The sequence below is a fragment of a genome, unplaced genomic scaffold (genome assembly GCF_019419815.1).
Source record: "Pyrus x bretschneideri cultivar Hongxiangsu unplaced genomic scaffold, Pyrus_bretschneideri_v1 Contig51, whole genome shotgun sequence".
NCBI classification, from domain to species: Eukaryota; Viridiplantae; Streptophyta; class Magnoliopsida; order Rosales; family Rosaceae; genus Pyrus; species Pyrus x bretschneideri.
The window spans coordinates 991141-1013211 of NW_025999789.1; the positions used below are offsets into that span (position 1 = coordinate 991141).

At 34.9% G+C, this 22071-nt stretch overlaps 1 protein-coding gene and 1 long non-coding RNA gene across 22 annotated transcripts; one reads left to right on the forward strand and one right to left on the reverse strand.

Annotated features, from left to right (window-relative positions):
* The first annotated feature begins 243 nt into the window (after positions 1-243).
* On the forward strand, positions 244-5086 carry LOC103940972 (nucleolar complex-associated protein 2). The gene is made up of 12 exons (XM_048570093.1): positions 244-352; positions 469-517; positions 633-745; positions 1159-1230; positions 1320-1874; positions 2305-2607; positions 3003-3332; positions 3423-3629; positions 3818-3904; positions 4249-4343; positions 4425-4553; positions 4644-5086. The coding sequence occupies exons 2-12, from the start codon at positions 499-501 to the stop codon at positions 4921-4923; spliced, it is 2190 nt and encodes a 729-aa protein (XP_048426050.1). The 5' UTR covers positions 244-352; positions 469-498; the 3' UTR covers positions 4924-5086.
* Positions 5087-8781: 3695 nt separating this feature from the next.
* LOC103965577 lies at positions 8782-15656 on the reverse strand. Of its 21 annotated transcripts, XR_007252971.1 has the most exons (13): positions 15245-15633; positions 15081-15112; positions 14805-14931; positions 13986-14066; positions 13736-13828; positions 12770-12856; positions 11899-12066; positions 11696-11776; positions 10912-10996; positions 10369-10408; positions 9909-9955; positions 9077-9113; positions 8782-8964 (listed from the first exon to the last, which is right to left on the reverse strand). It is a non-coding gene; the product is annotated as an uncharacterized LOC103965577 (long non-coding RNA). The 21 variants fall into 21 exon arrangements; XR_007252967.1 differs by having other exon boundaries at positions 10369-10996; positions 15245-15646; XR_007252962.1 differs by adding an exon at positions 11489-11563 and having other exon boundaries at positions 8782-9113; positions 9909-10408; positions 15245-15641.
* Positions 15657-22071: the final 6415 nt, after the last annotated feature.

Consider the following 22071-nt stretch of genomic DNA (forward strand, 5'->3'; position numbering starts at 1 on the left):
TGAAAAAAAAAAAAAGAACCAACTGGTGGCTTTGTCACTACAGTCTACCCTTTTGTGGCCGAGAATCCTCACAAGTATTTTAGTCTCCTATTAACTATCATCGTGCAGTTCACCAACGTCAGAAATCAAACTCATAACATCATACAATGTAAAAACAACCAAGGGTGTGATGTTAGAAGTATGTAGCTAAGAGCTAAGCCCATTTGGGTGGGCTTAAGATTAGACATAAGCCCAAAACAAAAAAGAACAGAAAAAAGAAAGTCAAAGCATTAGTCAAAACCTCACAACTGAACGTTAGGGTTTTTGGTTGTCGCTTTTTCTCAGAGAGTTGGAGCGAAGCGAAGTGGTTAAGGTAAATTCCTCAAATTCTATAAGGCCGCTTTTGGATTGGTATGTTTTCAACGCTCAGGTTCTCAATCGAAGGTTGAATTAACCTTCTCAGCTGCCATTTTTTTTTTTCATTTACAGGAACACCTCCTTAGCCAATCTTTTCTCGCAATGGAAGAACAACGCCCAGGTTCTCTCTCTCTCTAATTGTTTTCTAATTCCATCTGGGTTTGTGCTTTGATAGATAATTAAGCTGAATTTTAGTTTTAATTTTTCAAATTTCATTGCTTTGATTGCAATCTCAGTGAAAACTTCGAAAAGTCGAAAAAACAAAGGTGAAAGGAAAATTGGGAAAAGCTCCAAGTCTCCGGGTCAGGCGAAAGAGCATAAGGACCAACTTGAAAGACTTCGCGAAAAGGTTAGAACTTTGATATTTGTGCAATTATATGGATTTTACACTGGTAAAGTACGAATTTTATTCGTAGTTTGCAGCGGTTGTTGGATTAGAAACTTTCAGCTGGTTGGATTTGATATATGCGATAATATCTACATTTCGTAATTCGCTGTCTTTTTTTTTTTCTTGGTTGTGGTTCCCAAACAACTGTGTTTCTGGATTTTGTGGTCGATTGGCTCGACGATGGATTGCTTCAGCCCGAATTTAAAATGCTGAATGTGATCTTCAAATTTGATGATTTTGAAAAACTTGCATTTTCCGTCAACTATGTAAAGTGAGATGGTGTATAACTTATTGATTTTTCTGACTTTATATCTGTGTTTCATTCTGGTATCGGAGTTTAAGTAATGAAGTTATTCATAATTCTTAACCTGCAGGACCCTGAGTTTTATGGTTTCTTGAAAGAGCATGACCAGGAACTTCTACAGTTTGATGATGAGGACATCGAAGTGAGTATGCAAAAGCTATTAACTTTTCAATATTACTCAGCGAAGCTATGTATTAATATTAAAATTAAGTCTGTCCCTATTTAACACAGGAAGATTCAGATGCTGACTTGAAAGAATCTGAGACACAAGATGATGAGATAGAAGCAGATGAAGACGATGATGATGTTGCACAAAAGAAAAGGAAACAATCTAAAAAAGTTGTTACTAGTGAAATGGTTGATTCTTGGTGCAACGCTATTAAAGAACATGGGAAGTTGAGTGCTATTCATTCTCTAATGAAAGCTTTCCGCACTGCCTGCCACTATGGTGATGATAAGGAGGATGAGTCTTTGTTAGACTTTAGTGTTATGTCTAGCAGTGTCTTTAACAAAGTGATGATATTTGTACTTAAGGAAATGGATGGAATAATGCGGAAATTGTTGGAGCTCCCTGCTTTTGGTGGGAAGAAAGAGACCATATTAGATCTGATGAACACAAAACGATGGAAGAACTACAACCATTTAGTGAAGTCATATCTTGGAAATGCCTTGCACGTCTTGCGTCAAATGACTGACACTGAAATGATATCGTTTACTTTACGGCATCTTCAATATTCATCCATATTTTTGACTGCTTTTCCAGTTCTCTTAAGGAAGTACATTAAGGTAAATGCAGAGATACACGTAATTATATATTCTGTTTAAAATTCCTTATTCTTTGCAGTTATTCTTTAATACTCTACTGCTTGTATTCTGGTTTTACCTTGGGTTGTTTGCACTGCAATCAATAAATCCTATATATTTCCTGTTCCGAAATTTGGGTTGTTTGCACTGCAATCAATAAATCCTATATATTTCCTGTTCCGAAATTAACTTCATTTATAGTATGCCAATATAGAGCATGATGACTGTTCGTTGCAAGTTTGAAGGCCATAAATCCTATTTTAACAGTTTAGATGAAGCCGTGGTGATTATATTCATAATAGATATCTGTTATTGGGTTTTACACTTTTACCTTGCATCTCTCTTTACAAAGTTTTGTTCTCTTTTTTATGTTGGTTACTTGGGAACTAATAATTTGTATTACTTTTCACAGACTGCCTTGGACTTATGGGGTTTAGGGGGAGGTTCCCTCCCTCTTGTCTCCCTTCTATTTCTGAGAGATTTATGCGTTCGGCTTGGATCTGATTGCTTAGATGAATCCTTCAAGGGAATATACAAAGCCTATGTCTTGAACTGCCAGTTTATAACTGCAGCGAAATTACAACATGTTCAATTTCGTGCAAATTGTGTAATTGAACTTTACGGAGTAGACCTTCCCACTGCATATCAACAGGCCTTCGTTTTCATTCGACAGTTAGCAATGATTCTGCGAGAAGCACTTAGTTCAAAAACTAAGGTACTATTATCCTTGAAATATGAATGTTTACCTTTTGTTTAGTTATTGCATTGTCTCTTGTAGGCTAACATGCATCTTTGTAAAACTTAAGGATGATCACAAAAGCCAATGACACTAGCTACCCAACTGAGAGAGATTAACCTAGATGAATTAGTTGTACTTGTGGCAAGAGCGGCTAGATAAACTGCCCGTAAAAGTTTTTTTACATCATTGATTACTTTGAAAAAATTGGATTTTTTTTTTGGTATCTTTGACTACAAATGTTAGCTTTTGCCTCCCTGTTGCAAATTCTAGTTTCTCAATTTCTTTTTTAACTCTAGAAGTTGTATTTAGTCTAAAACGCGTCAGATGCCCTATATATGTGGCATTTCACTTATGTGGTTTTGCATTTGCAGGAAGCATTCCGAAAGGTTTATGAGTGGAAGTTCATGAACTGTCTTGAGCTCTGGACTGGAGCCGTCTCTGCCTATGGCTCAGAACCTGAGTTTAGGCCTGTTGCGTATCCCCTGGCCCAAGTAATTTATGGGGTAGCCCGTCTAGTTCCAACTGCTAGATATTTTCCCCTTAGGTTGAGGTGTATTAGAATGCTTAATCGCATTGCTGCTTCAACTGGTACTTTCACTCCCGTTTCTATGCTGCTTTTGGACATGCTTGAGATGAAGGAGTTGAACAGACCCACCACGGGTGGTGTTGGCAAAGCTATAGATTTGCGCACTGTACTGAAGGTATTTTTTAGTTGGGACATTCTTCTCTGCTTCAAATTCAATACTACATTGTTATTGTTTGTAGGAGTTTGAGGATAATTTTTCTTTCAGGTTAGCAAGCCAACCCTGAAGACCAGAGCATTTCAGGAGGCGTGTGTGTTATCTGTTGTAGATGAGCTTGCTGAACATTTAGCTCAGTGGAGCTATTCTGTTGCTTTCCCCGAGTTGTCTTTTATTCCAGCTGTACGGTTGCGTACCTTCTGCAAATCCACCAAGGTTGAGAGGTTTCGGAAAGCAATGAGGGAGCTCATTCGTCAGGTATGTGGTTAGAGTGGCAAGTCTAGTGACCATATGTGCTCTGCTTCCATGCCTGAGCTTGAGATGTGTGGACTATTGATTGATTGAAAGAAGTTTTTAATTTTATTGTCTAGTGTTTTAATAATTACATCTAAATGTGGGAAAGCCCTGTTGTACATAGCTAATGTTTAAGCTCTTCTATGTCCCAGGTCGAGGCTAATTGTCAGTTTACAAATGAAAGGCGTATGTCAATTTCTTTTCTGCCAAATGATCCTGCAGCTGCGTCTTTCCTTGAGGTCTGCACTTCCATAATTTATCTTTTTTCTTATGTGATTTTGCCATCAATGTATTGTATGTCTGTGTACTTTACCATATTGCCACCAGCCAATAACCATAAGAGTTTATTTCTTGGACGGTGAAAGCTACTAAACCAAATCTGGAAAGATGTTTCCTGACTGAACTATCAAACTTTTCTTTAATCTGAATAAAGGTCTATTGTGATGTATTTCATTGACAAGCCTGCACGAATGATATTTGTGATGTAATTCGTTGGTTACGTGAGATATCTCGAATGCTTTTCCTACAATTTGTTTCATTTTGATATCATCTGGAGAACCTGAATTCCTTGTTATTGTCATAGGAGGAGAAAAAGTCAGGGGCTAGCCCTCTGTCGAAGTACGTTGCAACTCTACGTGAAGTAGCAAAACAAAGAAATGCTTCGTTATCGGAAACCAGGTCTGTATCGTGTTGTCTTTTGAGTTCATATTCACACATCTTGTTTAGTGTTCCATTTTCTAACATGCAAAAGGGTTCCAGTGTTCTTGTGGGCGAGCATTCATCTGTCTTTGGAAGTAAAGGACGAGAAAGTGATGAAGAAGATGACACCAGGGACGAGGAAGGCACTGCTGTCTTTAGTTCATCCTGGTTACCAGGAAAGGATTCCAAGTATGGTCACTCTCTCTCTCTCTCTCTCTCTCTAGTTTTCTTTGCAATTTTGTTTTTGGTATTCGTGTTGAAACATTATTGGTTTTGCAGAGCTGAGCCACCCAAAGATGTGAAAAAGAAGAAAAGGAAGCGAAGGACCGAGCGCCAGGACCAAGTAGCCATGGATGAAGATATTGTTCAGGAGTTGGTACTCAGTTCTGATGAAGAAGATGGGTCTTTAAGCGACACCTTTTCTGCTGAAGAAGATGAAGAGGAGAAACAAGCTCCTTCAAAGCTGGAAAGCAAGAAGCCGAAACGCTCAACAAATAAATCAAAGAATTCTTCAAAACCTCAAGCAAAAAGATCAAAGAAGAGCAAGGCGGCTAACTGAAGTGACACAAGTATCTCGTGCGTGCCCGTCCGACAGTCTCCATTGTTTTGTCGATCTTTTTCCTTTTCCTAATGGTGTATTGAAGAGCTTGTGAAAACCAGCTTTCTTGAAAGTTATGCATGAAATTCATTTTTGATCAATGTCAAGATATTATTTTGTGTTTTTTCTTCCCTCTTATATAAGTAGAATTGCAAGAAATATTTGTTAGACAAATCTCAACATTTTATGGAGGGATCGAATTTCAACTTAGACTTTAACCTAAGCTGCTACTACTACCAAGCGTGTTTCCTAAATGGAAAGATTAATTTGTTCAAGTTAGATGTCGACGTCACAATTAGTTCTGTTTATGGATGAATAACTCAAAGGAATTGACAGGAACCTGCACAAGCGGTGCAGCATGTGGTTTAATTCGACGCAAAGTGAAGAACCTTACCAAGGCTTGACATGCCCCGAATCCTTTTGTGAGTTTCCGACCTCATACGGCTCAACGGTCAAATTCTCTTGGTGTCCTATTTTTTAATTACCCTATCTAATTGAATGAGATTTCTCAGAGATATATTCCTTTTTTGTTTTCTCAAGTTTTGTCTTTTAACTCTCTGAACTGTAACACCAGTTGAATTAAGAACTTAAGCTGACCCCTTAAGTTAGACATGGATGGAATCTAAAAACAAGGGGTGAATTGGCTAGTTTTCAAAAGTTTTAAGTCCTTAAATTGACTAAAAAACTAGTTTAGAGCGTCAATTTCACCTGGTGTTATAGGTCATGGGGTCCAAAGACAATATTCCCTTAATGAGAAATGCATGCTAACTGTATTTTGAGTGTGAGTTCTAATAACGCCACTCAATTATTATTGTTTTGGTGAAGTCTAGAGCCAAAGCAACCGCAAAGTAGATATCTAGTTCGAATAATTGATACTAGTAATTGCACACATGGCTATATATGTGCTTCTTAAAAATTTAAAGTAAAATACTAGGTAAATTACACAAAACTATCATAATTATTGATCGAACTACAATCACATACCTTATGTTTTAAACAATATAATGACATACCTCAACTGATAAATTCGTTGCAATGTCAGATCTCCGTTGAATTTTCTATCAATTTAGCTGTTAACTGTTGATGTAGTAGGCAACTGGCCCACCAACTCACTCAATTGAATTGATAAATTAATAAAACATTAAAAAATCAATAATTTATTAAAAAATTAAGATTTTTTTTTTTTGGTAACAACAAAACTAAAGTAATAAAGAGGGTCCCACCACTAAGCTTAGTCATTCCTCCCCATCGAGGCCAGGCGCCAACCTCACCTTCATAACTCTGGCGAAGTCATCTTCTTCTCCGGCCACTGGATTTTCCCCGCTGGCGATTATTTCTGAAATTTCTTCTCTCTCTGGGCTCGTCTAATTATGAAATTTGAAGGTTATGGAGGAGAGAGAAGGAGGTGCTAGGCGAGTTGACTAGGCATGGAGGAGAGAGAGGTGCTGGGTCGGGTCTGCAGTGGTAATGGGCATGTGGGGACTGAAGATATTGAAGGTTTTGAGCTTCTTGATTTGCATGGGTTGCTGCAGGAATTCGGTCTCGATCTGCAGGTGGGGATCTGTAGCTATCGCTGCTGCGGAGAGGTGGGGCGTCGCAGGTCAGGACACGAGTTGCAAGCCGGTCGTGAAGAGGACCAACGTTCATCAAAATTCAGGCCTTGCTGAAGCCCAGGACTTCGTGGTGGCTGCTGTTGCAGATCTGCAAATATTGAAGAAGACGACATTTTTGGAGGGGAAGAGCGAAGAGAGAGACATCGTGAGTGGCTAGTTTCGTGGTTGAGTGGCAAGCGTTGATTTGAAGCTCTGGTGGCGGGAAGGATCATACGGCAAAGATTTTGAATCCATGGTTGCATAGGACATGACTCCTTTTTTTTTTTTTTCAAGCTCTGAGGTTGCTGCGAGTTGCAGCTGTGGGTGAGTGTGATCGATTTTTGTAGTTCAAGGTGTGGGTTGCTGAGTTAACCCCCAATCAGGTGGCCGGAGAAGAAGAGGACTTCGCCAGAGTTGTGAAGGATGAATGTGTGGGCCAACTGCTTGCCACGTCAGAAATTAACAGCCAAATTGACAGAATATTTAACGGAAGTCTGACATAGCAACGAATTCATAAGTTGAGATATGACATTGTAATGTTTAAAACATGATGTATGAGATTGTAGTTCGACCAATATTTGAGGTAATTTTGTATGATTTACCCTAACATATTTTCAAAAAGAGGAATCATAAAAGGGTCGATAAATCTTTTAGGTGACGACCTTTAAACAATTTTTCATTGCTGAATAGGCCAATCATATCTTTAGCTAATCTTGTAACTAAAAGTTTATTTTATTTGAAAGAAAAATATGGAAGAAAATAACGAGACAACTGATATGGATACATGCTTGTAAGGCTTTTGAAAAAAAAATATATATATATATATATTTTGCGTTTAATTTACTATATCAACCATAACTTTTTAGTTATTTTTCTTTAATTTGGTTGGCAAGATTAATTTGGTATTTTCACTTCTTTGTGGTTGACATAGAGAATTTTGTTAATAAATCGTTTAGATTAGGAAAGTACCACATGTGATGCATGTGGTACGAGTTAAAAAAATAAATATATTGCTTGTAAAAACTGTAAATTATGGATGTGGGAGCGTACTTACTAGTGAGTATTTTATATAGCCACATTTTAGTTTGGTTTAATGATATTTTAACAAATGTTATGTAATTTTTTTTGAACTTTAAAAAATAAGGTACACGTGACATCTTTTGATTGAGCCAAATCAAAAAGCAAGTATATGTATGAGATATCACCGGTGAGTACCTAATTATTATCTGTGAAAAAATAGATAGTGATTGTATTACATTTCAAATTCTATTATACTATTGAACTTATTAAATTCAAAAGAAGCAAAATAGTAACTTTACACTGTTTATAGCTTTGCCCAGTCCTTTGTCTTAGTGTAAATATTGTTGTATTAATTTATGTCATTTGATCTTCTCAATTTATTTGATTTGACGTTTAAAAATAGAGAAGGGTGTGTAAGAAGTAAAAAAATATGTGTAAATAGCACACCCTTAAAACTATGACATTGGATAGCTTAATTTCACCAAATGTTATAGTAATTATTAAAGCAAAAAAGAAAAAAAAAAGACTGTTATAGTAATAAGTAATTATAGAAAATATTAATTATTCTTTTAAAAAATAAATGAAATTTATTAATTGGATAACCATCTTTAAGCAAATTTGGAAATGGTGTATTGTCTCTAAGACTACATCTAAGCGATTAAATATTCTTCCAAAATAAGACAGAGGCAGTAAATTAGTTACTTTTTTAGTTCAGTTTTTTTTTGTTTTTTCTAATAGCTTTTCTATTTATAAATTGCACTAATGAGTTTTGAGTTCTACAAGTGGCAATATTAATTTCCTCTTAAAATTCGACAATTTAACAAATAAACCACCAAATTAATAGGTATAAAATGTTGTTTATATATATATATGTGTGTGTCACTACAAAAAATATGGGCACTGCGCACAATAAATTATATGTGCCCTTTGAGGCCAAAGAGCACCAAGACATGTGCCCATAGACCAATAGCAACAGTGCAGCTACTAAGTTTGTATCTGTGCCCTCTATGGGCGTCACCATTGCTAAAAGGGCACAATTCACTGTTTGGTGCTCAAAGAGGCAGACACAAATGGACCATTATTTGTGCCTGTTTCTGACAACTTTATTAAAAGACCTTTTCCAGCCATATTGACACTTATATTATAATTGTGCCAACAAGAATTAAATATTAAAAAAAAAATCAAAATTGAAAAAACTGAAACTGAATTGAGGTAATTATTATTTTTTTTTTTTAATTTTCATAAAATGTAGAAAGCCTACAACACATTCTCAATCTCAGAAACATATATTGTAATGTTACATATTTCATCTCTAATGCAAAAAGAACTTGAAAGCAGACATTTTTGGACAAATGCATCTTCCCTAGCAAGCCTTGCACCTCATCAGAAGCTAAAACAAATATAGTCGACTTCAAAACAAAATAAGTCCAAAATTACACCTAAAAAGGAGTTGGTTAAAATCAATACGTAAAAGTTCCAGATCTGCCATATCAAAGATTCACCTCCTTTTCCAACTTGGTGGATGGTGCAATCATCCTCCTGAAATCCAAATGAAAGTGAAAATGAAATTAAAAAAATAAACAAAGAAAGGACCTATTTCCAGTCATGTTCAAGGACCAAAACTTTCAATCGGCATTAAGAACTCAATAGCAGTGATGCATTGCTACTTTGTTATACCAAATTACAGTGAACAAAATATGCAACTAAATTAAGCAGCTAAACCATCATTACCAGCAAACAAGATGTACAAAACAATAAAAGTTTGGACAATCATTGTTATGACATTAATTTCTAAGAAAGATAGAAACTGCTAAGAACCTTATAGGCTCTACAACGCACAAGCTAATAAATAAGTATTTTCAAATCTAATTTTTAGCTTTAGTGAAGTCTTCCATGTTTCCATACGGAAAGATAAGATTCATGGAGCTGTTTAGTTTCTTAAGACTGTATGTTTCCTCACTGTTCGGTCTCTCCTAAGAGCAACCTAAACACTTAACTACAACTAAAAACTTGCAACAAAGCCCTCAAGTGGGTACTTGTAGGCTGTACCAATGTAATATATAGTCCATCCCTCTAAAATCCTTCCCCACTATTAGTTGTGTATAAACAGTTAAGAAGCTACAACATAACAATAGCATATGTTCATTTCTAACAATAAAATCATCCAGTAAGAAATGTACTCCTTATTAGACATCGTAGTGTTTTAGGGAGTGGAAACTCAAATCCGATCTTGACCTTTTATTATCAACATAATGTGATCATCAAGAAGTTAAATGAAGATAACAAATTAAATTTATGTTCATTTGCTAATAATGAAACAAGTAACAAACATACTTCATAAGTGACGTTTATTTGCCCTAATTGTCAAAACCACAGCTTTCCTGCAAGGCATCAAACAAGAAACCTCTTTTCCTTGAAAGTGAAAACAGTTAGGAATAAAAAGGAAAAATTGATGGGCATGGTAACAATACAAGAAATCAATACAATGCAATGAGACAAATCCGACAAAATTCACACCGAATGCCACATGAATTTTAGTTATGGAGATTTTGAGAAAGACTGAAAATTCATCATAATGAAAATCTGCTTATCAATGAGAGTGCACAACATTGTAACATTAGATTCAGAAAATGGTTTTGATTGGTTTTGATAGGAAGCATTGTAAGTTAATCCCAAACATTTAATTCATGCTTCCAAAATTAACAAATTCTACAATTGCAAGAGAAACCCTAATTAAATATCTTAAATGCCAAAACCAAAAACTGCCCTTATCTGTTGGAAAATAAGATCCTACCATCTTCTCTATATTCTCCACCACAATTACATTCTCATATCTGCATTACCAAACACATAAAAACAGGGCAATCAACTCTCCATCCAAGAAAACAATACAACATTGTTATGACATTATCTTTCCATTAGCTCCACAGACGAACTAATCTGGATGATATATGCAACATTTGGACCTCTCATTGCCAAAGTCATGACTAGTATTAAAAAATTAAAACCATCGATCTAATTCATTAAATTTGATCAACAAACAGAACACACAAATGTAGAACTACAAAAATTGATAGAAGAGAGACAGGGAGGTACATGAAAATTGTGTACGATAGGAGCGAGTCTCCAAGTGAGTAAACAGTGACGTGCACACAGAAAATAAACAATAATAAATAACCCATAGGCTTATTCCATGCATTTTGAAGGGGACCTAGTTTCCTTTTTAATTTTACTTGGAATAAATAACACTTTACATTTCATCTACAACCTAAAACAACAAAACAATGTAGGAAATGGTATAAAACAAACATTAAAATACAGATGGTAAGGCCCAAACCTATGACTGAAGATATTTGATTGCTAAATGATTAGAGCTTGAACTGGTTCTACGCAACTTCTACCCTTCATACTCATCAAATGATCTGTAATTGCAGCAACAATAAAAAAATCCATAAAAATCACTTAAAAATGTCTGCCAAATACCAAAAAAAATTCAAATTTTCTCTAGATTTAGCCTAACCATTTTGCTAATTCCCATCAAAAACATTTTTACTGCATTTGACACCAGTGGACTAAGTTCCTCATTTGTAAGCAAAACCAATTCTTTTTTTACACTGTAAATATCATCAAGTTTAATCTTTTTATCTCCTTTTATTCCTACCAACTACAACCTCTTTTTATCTCCTTTTATTCCTACCAACTGCGACCTCTCTCCCAAATTACACACTTTCTAATATCATTTTCTCACCAATTATTACAACAAAATTTCTAACTTGTTTTCTTTTCTTCTCAATATTTACATGGGAAATAATTTGAAATGGTGGAGCTTTTGACTCAATCTCATGGACATTACAACAGGACATCCAATCTCAAGATGGAATAAGATTAATCAGGCGGGAATTATAATGGAAGACCTTTTTAACACCACTTGGTCAGCACCTTCAGCAACTTAAACAGTTTGGCTCTTAAATAAGCAAGCGTGTTTGTTCCTCATAAACGAAAAGGTCAGAACGACATGTGCTTTAAACACAATATTCATCCCCAAATTGAAAACCACCAATCCAAAAAAATAAATTAGATGCACTGACAAAGCTAAAAAATATGGCCAATATCAAACTCACCTTGATGCCCTGTGGATCAGCAACCATGGTCGGAGAAGAAGAGAGAATGAAGCTGCTCTAAAGGTCACCGAGTATCAGGTTCTGAGTGGGAGGAGAAATAAAAAAAAAAAAAAGAAATTTCAATCCGTTTATAAATCCAAAATCACAAAACCCCATATTTGAACAAAACAAAACCCCCAAGATGTAAGACTTGAAAAACTTACCAGAAAACCCTAGCTTTTCTGGGCAAAAAATTCCTTCAAATCAATCTGAAATACTGAAGATGCTTACCTGAGTTCAATAAAGATCAAAATTTAAGCAACTTTCTCACCTGGAAATGTTGGATTAGAGGAGCCCAGAAATTCCAATCGAAACCAAATTGGTACAAATTTCTGAAACCAAAAACCAAACCACATCAGATATTCTAAAAAACCATCTAAGAAAACGTAGAAAATTGAAACCTAGTTCGGTGAGAAACATACAACACTTACTTGCAAACAGTGATCAAATCAGCCAAAAAATAATTCCAATCGAACCATAAAAAGGCCGAAATTAACAATTCTGATAAGTAATCGAAGAACAACAAAATCAACGAAGCAGCACAACGACAGAAAATAGAATCCCAGGCGAAGAGAAATAGGCGGCGACAAACAAACTAACTCGAGGTATGCAAGAGAGGAAAACGGAAAGAAATATCTAGAACAACCGAAGCCAAAGCACCCAGTGATGAAAGACACGTAGAAACATAAGGGCAAAACGGTCTTGTTACTGTAGAAAGGCAACACCAAAATGGAGAGGACGAAAAATTTTGAGGGGCTGTTTCGCCATTTTACTGCTCTAGAACAGTACCAGGGAGTTTGAGTTTTAGTATATACTAGTAATAGAGCCCGCGCGTTGCTGCGGGTTTTAAAAGTTTATAAAACATGTATAAAGTTGTATTTCAATAGTAGAAAACGATAGTAGGCAAGAGAAGCAAAGAGCTAGGTGCATAACAAAGCTTCAGTAATGCATAAATGATTTCATCAAATGTAAAGGAAAGGATTGCTAACTACTAAGACATGCAACTAACACAAAAACAGTTACTCTTGAGCTCACAATTATGATTGTTGTTTGATTGAGATTATTCAGCTCAATCTGCTTTGTTCATCTATTTCTTACGCTTTCTGTGTTGATCTCTCAACCCTGAAAGGAATAACAATATCAATACAAAAACAGTCAAACATAGCCACAGAAGCCAAACACCAACAATCTCTCATATCCTCCACGCAAAAACACATAGAAAGAAAAAGGAAGAATATGTACGTGTTTTCTCCTCTTCTCTTTTCCTCCTAAAGATACTCACAATGGATATCATTGACAGTGATAATATATTATTGTTTCTTTGGTCAAATGTAATCTAATATTATCAATTGGTAGTTAGTTCTAAAACATTGTTTTTGCCAAAAAAACGAAAAAAGAAAGTTCTAGAAAGATGGATCAGATATATTTGGTTTGGTGTCTCTATGTAATATAGAGATATAATGTAAAAATAAAAATGAGTCAGCATTAGTATGTTAGAATCAAACTATTCAGATTTCCATACAAAACAAAACCATATGGACCCCATTTTTGTACAATAACTCGCAGATGCTGTAAAATACGTCTAATACAGGGCAAATAAATACTGATAAAAAATTGTCAAATGATAAATACAGGCTTCTCTAAATAAGCCCATGCAACTACACACATAGAAATAAATCGATAATAAGAATATAAATATGTATACCATGCCTTGAAAACAATGAATAAATTAAATCATCATCTTGACAATTATAAAGAAAACCAACTATATGATTAACAAAAATTCAGCCTAAAAAGAAACACAGGACATAAAGATCTATTATAAATTGTCGCTTACATCAGAAACAAATGTTAATTTATTCAAAATCAAACATGGAAAAAAATATATATATGGAAAGAAGAGAATAGATAATAAGCGCGAACAAATTTTGTTCAGATTATTAATTCATATTGCAAATCATAGGTCACAAATTGAAACCAAATGATATCATTAAAGAATACCTTTTGTATTATGTCTTTATATTGATTGCCAACAAAATGGTCTTCTTTTTTTTTTTTTTTTCCTTTCTCAACCCAAAGTAGAACCACCAATCCCTGTAATGAAACAAAATATTGTTCATAGAAAATTCCAAAAATTTAATTAGATTTAACCAATACAGTCCTAAACCTATTTAATCTGAAAAATATAAAAAGAATTTTGTACATTACAAAATCAAATCAAATCATATAATCTCAAACATTTTATTCATACCTTTTTTATTGTCTTTATACCGATCACCAACAACCTTTATATATTTTTACTCAATCTTTGAAAGTGAATTTTTATAAAAACCTGCAATCATGACCAAAAAAAAATTAATATCACAAAGATAGAAAAAAATTGCAGCCTTGAATATTTATAACATCAAGAGAAGGACCACACAAAGATAAGATTGATCAAGAAAGATACATTTGTCCACCAAAGTCCAATAAAATACATTCAGAAAAGCTGTTCAGTTTTTACACTTATTGATCAAATGGACTTTAAAAACGAATTCAAATGAACTAAACGGAAAAGAATAACAAAAATTATTGTAAAAAAAAAAAAAGAATTTAAGCATATTAAGACCATGCACTGACTAACTCTTTGACTAAATCATCAACACTCTAAATACGAATAAATAAATGTGCAAGTAGAGGTGTAAAGTAGAGGATCCCATAATTGTCCCAATGTTAATTTCATGAGTAGTTTACGAAGACATGTGAGGACAATAATTACTTTGTCAACTGATTTAAACAATGAGATTCCAAAAAAGACAACCCCGTAGGAGACACACTATAGTTTCTGCCCACCACAGAGCTTAATCTCTGTCCACACACTATCCATACCCCTTACTGAATCAAAACCCCTAAATCGAACTGATCACAAAACTGGATTACTGCTCTTACTCTGTTAGACATACCCACAATTATCAATTTACACATAAATTTCAATTCTGAATCATTGGGGTTTCCAAAAAATTCCACAGAAATGCAAAAGTAGACAAATGAACTGAAACAAAATTATGTGCACTGGGGAATCAAGACTCACCCAAAATTGCTATCCAATGCCCTACAATTGAGAACACGTTTACAAAGCCTTTCAAAGGCTCATATTCAACTTTCATATGCAAAGACTCTAAGCTCCAATTGTTATTTCTCAACTCTAGTTACTTCAGCTGCGTAACAGAAAGACAAAAAAAATTATTTAACTATAATTAACTAATCTGATTTAAGATTAATAAAAAAAAAGACGGAAATTTCAGCTTTAAAATTACATCTCAGGCTGGAAGTCGAATAAAAAACGTAGAATTTCAAAACTCCTCACCTTAATGTCAGAAACCCGAAAAACCGGATCTCCTGAAACCAAAAAGAAAACCAAATTAAATCTGAGGCCAAAATTCCCAAAATCACAACCAAAAAATTTAAATGAAAAACCCGTTTATAAATCCAAATTTACACTCCCAAGCACATAACATTCAAAGCCCATACCAAATCGGCAGCAGGAAACGTGATCCGCTCCAAATTTTCTGCAAATCGAGACCAAACTGACTATTTTTTAGCAAGCGAGGGTTGTCGTCTGCAGCCTCCGACAAAAGGATCTAAACAAATTTTACTGACTTAACCATTTTTTGGAAAAAGGCGAGACACAGAGAGAACTCGAGATGGGAGAGCAAGGCCAGGATTGAGAGAAGGTTTGTGAGACAGAGATAGAATTGGAAAGAAGAGTCCAGAAAAGAGAAAAGTTGAAGTCCACGAAGAAGGGATACCCTCTTCTGAAATCATCGACGACAAACGCGTGGCAAAGGAGGGTAGCGATGCCATTTCACTGTAGCAAAGATGGCAAAAAATTGACTTAACAAACGAATTGAGGGCCATTTTGGTCCGCACACTGCTCTAGAACAGTAACCAGAAGTTTGGGTTTTAGTATGTATAAATTAATTATGGGCACAAATAATATATTAGAGTCCATTTTTTTTAATAAAGCTGTCAGAAAATGTATTTGTGCCTATTTTGTTTTACAATAGGCACAATCAATGGTGCCCTCTATGAAATGGGAACTGTTTCAGTCTTTTGATGGTCAAACAGGCACAAAATTCTCAATGGTGTCCTTTATTTTGTACCCATAGCTCATTTTTCTTGTAGTGTGTGTGTGTGTGTGTGTGGGCGCGCGTGCGTGCGTGCGTGCGTGTGTAGTTGTAGTTGAGAGCTGACTTCTTTTAACTTATCAATTGGCTTCTTTAATTTTTAATTTAAAATAGAGTGAACGTATTTCAGGAAAAATAGGTGATTTTTGCATGCAAAATTTATACGTGTCTCAGTGTCTCACAATGAATCCTTCATATATATATGTATGTATGTATGTATGTATGTGTACAATTTAGTTTATATATTTGTGTATAAATATAAATAAAACATATCGATAAATTGTCCAACTACATTGTATTACCTCTTGATTAAAAGTGAAACCTATTTATATTGGTGGGTCCTACCACTTAAAATTTGACAATTTTACAACGCACTCTACCTAACATTATTCTACCGCTCTATCGCGTGTTACACGGGATTATTTACCATATAGGGATGAAGGCAATTACTTAATAGGGTAGGTATGAACCTCCAGATATATAAGAACAGTCTACATACGATGAAGGTACAATGTACGGGCACATTGTCCCGCCCTTTTTCCATATATGAAATGAACAATCACACCAACTCTCACACAATACAGTCTAGAAGGGATTAAGCCATTTGGTTTATTACACTTCACATAAAAAAGGGTCCAAAATTCCAAATTACGGTGATATATGTAGGGTACTATGCTAGCTTAATCTATGGTAAATATGCAACCCCCCCCAAAAAAAAAAAAATAGTAGAATTATATGTGTGAAGCTTACTAGATTTTAAATAATAAATTTCCAATAATATTTTTGTTGGACTTCCCATAAAAGTTATCCTATTCCCTTTTAGTGTTCTATAGTCATTCCAACATATATATATATGTGTGTGTGTATCTTTCAATCATCATTTGTTACTACCTGAGCAGTGCCCTAGTTACCCTTTGTAAGTTCCTCTCCTTTCTTCCATCCCCGAAACTTTGATCTTTCATCTCTCCTTGGGTGTGCAAATGTCTTTCTTCATGTGTATGTCGGCTATCTAGCTAGCTACCCATATATGACTGATGATCTTGAGAGTCGAAGAGAGGAGATCAATTTACCCATGATCATATCCCTCTCTCTCTCTCTCTCTCTCTCTCTCTCTCTCTCTCTCTATGTTGTATGAAAAGATCTATATTAATATCAGATCTATGTGTATGTGTTTCATACATAAATAAAGATCGAAAAGGAAAAGGGGAGATCTATTTATTTATTTTTATCTTGATCATGATAATCTCCTTTGGAAAAGCTTGTGTTTTTGGCGTATTTTTCTTAATTTTTTTTATTTGTGAAAATGTTTTATATTTTTCTTTTTTTTTTTATTTGTTAGTTTTGGTTTATTTTTGTCAAATAGGGACGAATTTCACGTCTGTATTCTATATGGCATGTCCTAAGTTCGATTCCTGGCACTGGTGAATCACATGATGGTGGCAGGGGAGATTGAAATGCTCTGTGAGTCTTCCCGGCCACCGGAAGAGTGGATTGCCGTGGCAAAACTACCTGTTGGTCCCCTTTTATTTTTTATTTTTTAACTTTTATTTATGTATATGTTGGTTTTTCATGATCCACGGGTTGAATCGTTGATCAAGGCAATCAACGATTTGTGTTGGTTTGCTAAGATTTCGCTTCAATGGTTTGAACCGTCCAATTTTCTGCGTTTTCATTCATAGAACATTCTTGATTTTTTTTTTTTACTGAAAAATCATATATTGAGATTTTTAATTGTAATGAATTAAATAGACAAAACCGGTTTTCCGAAAAACACTAAAACGACTACCATTTATTCAAATGGTTAATGTTTTTCTACTTCAAGTTTTTAAATTTATTATTTTTTCTCGCAGTTGATATTTTAGAGAAGCCCTAAACAATCCGGATCGTTAAGCTACAGTATCTAGTGAGCCCTACAAAGATGTCCGTCAAATAAACTTTTAATCTTGTATGTATGTGTTTATAATTTGGGACAAGATCGGATCAACATATATGGTTGGTTTCCCTCATGATGTTTGAGAGATCTTAGATCATCGTTTTGATCTTTGATCCCTCTCACACACAACCACTCTCTCACAAACTCTGCAGTCTCAGTGATGTTTTTCCCTTCTTAACTACGTATGAAAATTGTTGTTTATTTGTTGTTTGTCAACCTTCCAGATGATTCTGTGTTATCCCGCCTTCATGTTCTTCATTTAAAAATTTCATGCATGAATCTCTCTCTCTCTCTCTGTACTGTTACATATGTGTATCCATAATCACTGACTTTGATATCTGATATGTAGAATTTCCAGGAGAAGAAAAATGGGTTTCGGAGGTGTTCACCGATCTCAACTGATGAACTTTGCTCCACAAAATCAATTCAATATGGAAGGCACGGGTTCTGGCTTGGACCTAACCCTGCGACTGGGATTATCGTCCAACAACCATGGTGGAGATCATTTTCGCCCATACCTCAATGAAGCACTGCCTCGGGTATTTCTCTACCCTTTTATTCTAGCAATAGCTATAGAGTAAATCACCTTTCATTGTTTCCTATATACCTATATATATATACATATATATATATATATTATTCAGTTATTTTACGTAGAAATGGTTGTTAATTGTCAAAGTTGATATCGATATTTGTAAGGTGCAATCTCTTATTTGATAATCATTTTGCTTTTAATTTTCCGCTCCCGTTGTTTTTGTTTAAGATATGATTGAGGGGTGCTAACCATTCATCATTTAATTGATGAAAGTATCAAATGAGTGCTTCAAAGTTTTTATTTGAGAGCTATTCGCTCGCACTCTCTCATAAAGTATAATAGTAGAGTACACTCTCTCGCATTAGAGTGTAGTAGTAGGTAGCACTCTCTTATGAACCTTAATAATAACACTATTTATGCTATTAAATATGGAGACGGATTTGTGATACTATTTTTTTAACACAATTTTGGATATAAGTTTTTGTAGGATTCATTTTGTAATGTAATGTACTTTAACTATTTGATCACCGTCTATCTTTTAAAACATCATTCTAGATCATCCTTGCAAAAAATTAAACAAATTCAAAATCATTAAGACATCCATTTATAGAGAGGGAAATTAACGAATACGGATCTACAAAGAAAAACTAAATTTAATCCAATGGTCATATATATGGTTTTAGATTTAAGTGATTTTTTGTAGATATAATTTGTTAAAGAAGACCTAAAATATAAACAGTTCAGATTGTTGAAATATATTACGAAATGGACCTTATAAACCTTGTGTCAAAAGTTGTGAAAAAAAAAAAATAGTGCCACGGATCAGTCCGAATTAAATATTTGTTATTCTCACTTGAAATGTCAGATAAGAACATCCGTCAAAAGAAATACTGTTCTATTAGAGTAATGTGCTATTTCCATATGATGCCCCCATTTACGTGTTTCCATTGTATAAATTTTTAGGAAAACTAATGAAAAGAGTTTGAAAACTTTGAGTTTTAATGATAATAACAAAATAAAAGGTAAATTGAATAGTACCATGATTGACTTTTTAGTGAAAAAATTGGTTTTTGAATTGACTTTTTAGAATAAAAATGTGATTTTTCGTTAAAATGAACAATACCGTGGGCTTTTCGTTAAAACTCGCTAAATTTTTTCTATTCTTTAATAAAGATAGTCGTCAGTGTCACCCGCAAAATCCAATATTTATAAAGTACCCCTATATATCCTCCCAAAAGCAAACGTGATTATCCGCGCTTAAGGGAATTAAACCATCACGGCTTATTACTTAATTTTTCTTTGATTATTCAATTCATTGACTAAAAGAAAAGATAGAAATTTAGAAGGTGAACGCAATTTCATCTTAAAGGGGCTTGCAATATCACTGTTCTTAGTTTATATATACGTATGTGTGCATGTGTGCATATATATAATTGTAACAGTGTGATAAATACCACCAAAATTTTCGATTGCCCCTCTTTTTCTTTCTGTTATTTCGAGTGCTCATATATTTACGTGGGTTCAAGCATGTATGCATGGTCAATTAATACTAACGTTGCTCCATCTTATTTGTTGTTTGACAGGCCAGTAACCAGTTCAGGTTTAACCATACCAACCCTGCTGTCGGTACTACTTCAAAGGCATACAATGTCCCAAAGCCACCAAAACCCGATGACTACTGCGACATCGACATAACCAACAAAACATCGAGAACCGGCGGCTCCCGCAAAAGGAACCTGACGAAGGTCCGCACTGTCCAGCCGGATGAAAACCTAATATGCACTAATTTTAACTGCCGCGTGACCAAATCGCCAATGTGGCGCAAAGGTCCTCTGGGCCCTAAAGTATGTTCACACCACTCTATCAAGTTTTGTTTTTGTTTTTGTTTTTTTGTTTTTCAAAATTATTAGACTGGCGCAAAGGTTCTCTAGGCCCTAAGAAATATGACCCGTCGACGTATGTGGATCCTATCTCTATTAAAGAGATGATACAAATGGTTATACAATTAGATTATAAGAGTAGCATTTTTGAATCATTAATCTATTTCATAATTCAACTCTTAAATACCATATAATACGCATATCATTATCGGCATGTCGACTAAGAGAAACAACTCTATAATACCATATAATACCATTTACTATAACAATTAGGCATTGGGTTGTGTCTTTTGGATCTAAAGGTGACAAATTAATCCATTGAGTTGTTAATTAATGGTACTCATTATGACCTATTTAATTTGATTTCACCTTACATCATCATCACCACTACCATTCTCACTTCTATATTATGGTGATGTCAAACTAAACGGGTCTTAACGGATACCCATTAACATTTCACTAGGTTAATTTGCCACCTCTAAATTTGCACACAGTAAATGGTTGTCTGTTTCCTTTGTTGGCGTTGCTCTATTGATCATAGAGCACCATTTAGCACTTCGTGCCCGATAGGTTTATGAAAAGAAAATTTAACTTTATATTTTTTATATGCGTACATGCATGCATGCATAACGTTTCTTCATGGGTAACTTAACTGATATAAAAGCGTTTATAATTAAGTGGAAATTTTTTATTGCAGTCGCTCTGCAACCGCTGCGGAATCCGTTACCGGAAAATGAAGATGAAAGAGGAGATGGAAAAGAAGGAAAGAGAGCAGCTGAGATGAAAGCCTTAAGAATTTGGGTTTGGGGTTAAAAATAATGGATGAGCTTAAGACAGTTTAAGCTTTAATAATTTGGGTTTAATAATATGGGATGAGATTAGTAAATTTACCCATGGATAATGGATTTTCCCTTTTCGAGTTAAGGTTAATTATTTTGGATTTTTGGTTTTGTTTCTCCTATATCTGATACTAATTTGCTGATTAGTTACATAATTATTTTTGATTTTTGGTTTTGTTCGCTGCCACTGTGTTTGGTTTGATGACGACGACCTTCAGGTCCATGATGACCTCTTCGGCAGAATCCTTCAGCCCGAAGCTGTCGGCGTCGTCGGCTTCCTCCTCGGTGAAGAACTCGAAAGTTTTGGTCTTGAAAGCCAGAGAAAATTTGTGAAATCTTTCGGAGATTTGTGGAGGTTTCGAAGTGACGTCGTCCATTTCTATACATTGGCCGAATCACATCGTTTTTATAGGCAAACTCTGCAGTTGGAAGAACTTATTCCCTGATCTTTCCTTTTTTTTTTTTTACCCATTTCTTGGGTAGAGTCTCCCAACTATATTTGAAAATGAATTGGTTATCCATAATGATTATGATTTTATGGTTTAGTGCTTGGACATGGAGGCTGGACGAGAGCCGAAAATCTCAGAAGCCAAAGCGAGAAGGGAAATCCGTGAGAGTGCAAAGGACTTAACGAAGAGAGTTACGGTTAGTAATTGCGTGGACAAGTGTTTCGGAAGGTCACTGAAAGGCCATAACTCTTTTTTAGTGCAGATGATTTGATCTCATCGATTTGAACTTTCGACCGATAAGCTAGGAATTTCTAATTAAATAGAAGTGACATGAGCTGAATCAATTGACTAAAAGAAGAAAAAGAAAAAGGGCCGAGTCACCTGTTGAGTGCATTCATCTTTCTAAAAAAGAGATTTGAACTTGGCTACAAGGGAGAAGAAACACTGCCGTCTTGACCAACTGACTTATCCCATATTTGCATATTTGCAATCTTCTTTTATCTACTCTAAATACTAGTAATTCTTCTCCAAGAGC